Raw genomic sequence first — 5386 nt, 5'->3', positions numbered from 1 at the left:
TCCTGAGCCTGGCCTTGGCCACGGCCCGAGCCGGGAAAGGGGCGTAGGGGGAGTTGGGGTGTATTTCTTACAACTTGTTGTAGTGGTTATAATGTGTTGTAAGGCGGGGAGCTGCGCGGGGCTCCGGGAAGCAGCGCTGGACTCTCTCGATGTGAAAATTGCCACCTGAGCAGGGAGGGATTGTGCTTGCAGCATCGCTTTCCGATGCGTAATTTCCTGCCTGTGACAGCATTGCTTATGTTAATGATACACAAAACTAGGCTTCTCCTAACCTGCTTTTTTTTCTTAAAAAAAACCCCCGCTGTAACATGTTCTGGGCATAGCAGTTTCCCATTGTTATTCTGGTTATTACAGTCTTACCCATTGCACAAGTTGGGGTAAGGGCTCAGCTGGGTTGAAGGCTTTCGCACTTTAATCTTTGTAATGTGACACATGTTCCTAGAGTGACCATGGCTTTATTGGAGAGCAAAAACATTATACAATCGATCTGTCATCTTCTTACAGTCCACAGAAGCTTTGGAATTCATGAAACGGGACCTGGCTGAGTTCACTCAAGTAGTGCAGCATGACACAGCCTGCACTATCGCTGCTACGGCCAGCGTGGTCAAGGACAAGCTGGCAGTGAGTATAGGAGTGAGAGAGCTGGGATTCTTGCTGCAGAGAGCAAAGCGGGGGGTGAATAGGACGTACCTGCCTCCGAGGACTTGATCCTCTGAACAAACCCCAACGTATAACCATAATCTCCAGATTTCAGACTTTCTCCCCGGTGCAGGTTTGGTGCCAAGCGCTGTGTGGGATTTCCTTGCTGTAGTGGCGAGGAACCTGTGGAAACAAGTTCCTTGTACTTTCCCTTTCCCAGTGTGCCATGTCAGTGGGATACTGGCAGCGTCACTGTAGTATGATGTCTGATCCCTGCACAAGCTGTCAGCCTTAACCCGGCACAGCTGCTGCTGTGGCAGTCCAACCCCCCCAACCAGCCAGTTCCCAAACCTGGCTGCGTCCTTCCCCACAAAGCTATTACAAGGCCTGCCTGCCCCACCGCCACCTGAGGCTAGTGCCTGCCACCACACCCTTCTCCTAGCCCAGCCCTGGCCACACAGTCGCTTCATTAGCACTTTTTTGAAGGCAGAGAAATCTTTCTTCCTTAAAGGAACCTACCCAGAAAAGACTGAGAGTTGTCCTGCTGCTGCAGGCGCTCTTACTTACACTGTGCTGCTTTTTCTCTTCAAGAGGACAGAAGGTTCCTCAGGTGCAACTGAAAAGGTGAGGAAAGGGCTCTCTGACTTCCTCGGTGTCATCTCGGACACATTTGCTCCCTCTCCTGATAAGACCATTGACTGCGATGTCATCACACTGATGGCAACACCCACAGGTACCACAGAGCCCTATGACAGTGCCAAGGTGAGTGCCTGGTTCCTGGAGCTGCCCTCTGGACTGCGGAGTCCCAAGCCCTGTCCTCTTGGGGCTCTGCTGCTGCCCCTCCACTGACGGCTCTGCCCTGTCTGTCTTCTCCAGGCTCGCCTCTACAGCCTCCAGTCAGACCCAGCCACCTACTGCAACGAACCTGATGGTACGGGAGGGATCCGGCAGTGCTGCCAAGCAAAGCTGGTCCTTGTGTGGGGTCTGTGGGCTGTCCTGAATTTCCCGGAGCCTTTCGCCAGCGGGCCTGCTGGCTTGGGTGTCGATGGGGTCACTGTTTATGGGGCGCAGATCTGTCTGTTGCACTGGGAACTAGCTTAGACTGAGAGTTTGCTGAGTGCCCTTCAACTGCCGCTACAGCTGGAGCCATGTGGCCTTGTGCTGGCAGAGGACCCACAACGTGGGGTGGGCTCAGAGACCCATGTCTCCCTCCGTCTTTACCCCTTGCTTACCCCAGCTGGTCTGCTCTGTAGTATCTTTTAATTGAAAACTTGCCAAAACTGTTCCTGCCTTGTTTGTGCCAAGGACTGTTATCTCTGTGCTTGTCCTGTACAGGCCCTGCTGAGGTCCTTGAGGCCTGGCTCTCTCAGTTTAACCTAGAGGAGAAGAAAGGGGAGATTGCGGAGCTGCTGGCAACCAGCCCTTCCATCCGGGCTCTCTACACCAAAATGGTAAGGCCCTGCCTGGCTCCTGTTGTGGGCAAGTTCTGACTTGGGATGTGGTGCAGGGGAGCCCTGAGCTGCTTGGGCGCTGGAGTTCGTGTTAGAAAGGGTTATGGTAAACTGGCACATGGATATTTGGCAGCATATTTTATTCTTCTTCCCTGCTTGTGTGTCGTGGGCCTGGAACAGAAGTTCCTCTGTAGCAGTCTGATGTGTGTCTGAGCATCTGCTAGTGCGTACCCGGGCCTTGGCTCCAACTCTCTGCACCTGAAAATGCAGGTGCCTCGCACAGGTTATGAGGATAGCTGCGAGGCTTGGGAGGAGAGAGGAGCAAGGCAGCAACTGCAGCCCTCCCTCTGAAGTGACTCATTTTTCCCCATGTCACTCCCAGGTCCCTGTGGCTGTTTCCCATTCTGAATTTTGGCAGCGCTACTTCTATAAAGTGCATCGCCTGGAGCAGGTAGGTCAGGAGGTGGGTGTCTCCCCCAGTGGGTGGGCTCTCCAGCCAAGGAGCTCTCGAATGCAGACTGAAGAGGCAAAAGATACTTTTCATGGAAGAGTGGGCATCTGGGCTGCCTTGTCTGTGTCCCTGTTGTCGCTGACACTGAAATGCCTTGGGGAGGAAAGGGCTGGGGACGTGAGCAGCTGCTGATGCTGAATTCCCTGCAGGATGAAGCCCGGAGGGAGGCTCTGAAGCAGCGAGCGGAGCAGAGCATTCACCAAGAGGAGCCAGGCTGGGAAGAGGATGAAGGTGGGTCACATGGTGTGGGGGATCTGTGGGAGGGCTTGTACAGACCTCGGCAGGTCTCAGTTAGAGAGGGTGGTGGCTCCTCCTTGCTCCCACAAATTCAGCTCCCAGCCCAGCTGCGGCCAACCCTGCTGCACTGTCAGCTGCTGCTGCGCTTGCTGAAACATCTCTCGCTTCTCTTCTGCCTTCCTACAGAGGAGTTCTTGGGGATGTCACCCCTGCCTTGTGCAAACGTGAAATTGCCAGAAGCAGCAGAGAAAGAATCTGCCCCTGCAGCCCTGGAGGGAAGCCACCCCACTGCTCACAAGGGACCCTCAGTGGAAAGCTGGGCTGTCCTCCCTCCGGAGCCGGCCCCAGCAGAGGGGAGCCCCTCTGAGAGCAGTGAGAGCATCTCCCTTGTGACTCAGATCGCAAACCCTGCCTCTGTGCCTGCTGCGCAGCTACAGACTGGAGCACAACCAGCTGGGGCCGGAGACAGAGGCTGCTGGAGGCCACCTCGGCAGAGCAGAGCTCTCTGCCAAAGCCCCCAGAACCTGGTCATCCTTCTGCACCTGCCCGGGAGTCAGCAGCATCCTCAGAGCAACTGGCTGTTACAGAGCTCAAAGAGGTGGAGAGCAAAGCCCAGGGCAGGACAGAGACTCTGAAAGAGGAAGGACCAACAGATCTACGAGTCTTTGAGCTGAACTCGGATAGTGGGAAATCCACTCCCTCCAACAACGGCAAGAAAGGTGTGTCTGTGGGGCCTGGAAACCTTCTGCTGGGGATGGCAGCTTTTGGGGAAGGGGCTCTGATTTTGCGATGATGGAGGAGGAGAAAAGGGGTTTTGCCAAAATCACCCAGGAAGGTTAGATCCAAAGATTGTCTAATGGCTGAACCGAAAATGAGTCCTTACGCTGTTGGGCAGGGTCAAATTGGTCACATCGGATAGTGACAAGTCTGCTCTCAGCAGGCAGCTGGGCCGATGCCTTCTCCTGAGCTCCATTCCTGGTGCTCCCTTGGGAGAAGGGAGGGTGAGACTCTTCCAGAACCCTAAGGAGGGATGTGTCACAGCTCTGGCTGACACTGTTTACAAACCTTTCATTGCAGGGGATTCTGCCTTCAGCAGAGCCTGCTGCAGGTCTCCCAGAATAATGGTTATGGTGGTTAGAGGTTTATAAAGCTGCTGGAAGTAACCCAAGATCCAGCAAGGTGTGACCAAGTATCATGAAGTGGGTCTGTGTCAAGCAGGAGGAAATTAGACAAGAAATCGGAAGTCCGTCAGCTGGACAGGGTAGACCTTTGGTCCGTGGCCTGCAGGGTGCCGGAGCGAGGCTGTGGTCTGTTTAGAGAATGTGATGTTTCCTTCTCTTTGCATGTCATCCCGAGGAGTGTCCCTGCTGCTCCTCTGCCCCAGGAGGTTGTTCTTTCTGTTGGGGACTGTGACAGTCCCCATATCTAAGTCCCTCCTGTCATTCCTTATTTGTTGTGTTTTCTGTGTGAGTGAAGCGTGATGCATCCGAGTTCTCCCAGGCCAGAGGAGAACATGTTTCAGCATTCACCTCTCCCACTTGTCCTGAACCAGCCCTTACTGTGAGGGAGGCGCAGTTCAGTCTATCCTGTCTGTTAGCGAGCTGACAGCCTGCTCTTGGGAACAGGGGAGGCTTTTTCTTCTGGAGTGGGATGTGGTAGATCCAAGCCTCGTGAATACCAGGGCTTTGTGGCCCTGCTCGGGCAGCTGTGTGCTTTGGCCAGGGTGTCTGGAGAGCACGTGCGGCTCTGATGGCTGTCATGATGTTTGTGGTTACAGGCTCCAGCACGGATATCAGTGAGGACTGGGAAAAAGACTTTGATTTGGACATGACTGAAGAGGAGGTGCAGCTGGCGCTCTCGAAGGTGGAAATGTCTGGTGAGGTGAGTCGAGGGGAGGTGCTCGCCCTAATAGGCAAGAAGATTGTTCCCAGAAACCATCTGCAACTCCTTGGGGTGATGCTGCTGTTGCTGGGTGATTCCCCTGGGAGGTGGAGAGAGACTGCAGTGCCTGGAGCCGAGGCTGCACAGCACGCTGCAGCGAGACATGGCTGCTGCTGGCCTGGAAAGGCAGCGCTGCAGCAGGCAGCTGCCTGCCTAGAGCAGCTCGCAGGAGGCTTCTGAAAAGCCTGACTTGCTCTTTGAGGGATCTCGCCGTGAGAGTTACGGGTGTTAATTGGAGCAGAGAGTGGCTATTAGGACGTGCTTGACGAGGGATGAGTGTGCAGGCTCCCCGGGGGGACCCGAGCAAGCAAATCCCTGTTGTGAGGGTGTGGGAGCGTGAGGGTATGTCAGGCTTTGCACTGACTCAGGTGCCCTGGACAGGAGGATCTGTGGACAGATTGCTGTTGAGTTACAGAAACAAACTGATGGATGTTACTCTTGTTTGCAGCTGGAAGATGAAGAGTGGGAAGACTGGGAATAAAGCGACTGCTTCCAGTGCGTGTCACAGGCTCATTTCCACCATCGAATGTGAATTAAATCACGGACCGGCTGTTCCTTTGTGTGTAACTGAGCGGGAGATTGCAGTTCCAGGCTGGAGGTGTATTCT

At 54.6% G+C, this 5386-nt stretch overlaps 1 protein-coding gene across 1 annotated transcript; it reads left to right on the top strand.

Annotated features, from left to right (window-relative positions):
• The first annotated feature begins 204 nt into the window (after positions 1–204).
• On the top strand, positions 205–5380 carry BSDC1 (BSD domain containing 1). The gene is given in 11 exon segments (XM_009882780.1): positions 205–208; positions 467–621; positions 1231–1401; positions 1516–1570; positions 1975–2090; positions 2473–2541; positions 2751–2832; positions 3025–3303; positions 3306–3557; positions 4616–4719; positions 5228–5380. Coding segments are annotated over 11 exon segments (1320 nt in total). The 3' UTR covers positions 5261–5380.
• The last annotated feature ends 6 nt before the right edge of the window (positions 5381–5386 follow it).

The sequence above is a fragment of the Charadrius vociferus genome, unplaced genomic scaffold, assembly GCF_000708025.1.
Source record: "Charadrius vociferus isolate BGI_N301 unplaced genomic scaffold, ASM70802v2 scaffold783, whole genome shotgun sequence".
Classification (NCBI taxonomy): domain Eukaryota; kingdom Metazoa; phylum Chordata; class Aves; order Charadriiformes; family Charadriidae; genus Charadrius; species Charadrius vociferus.
This window is presented reverse-complemented; position numbering and strand designations above follow the sequence as displayed.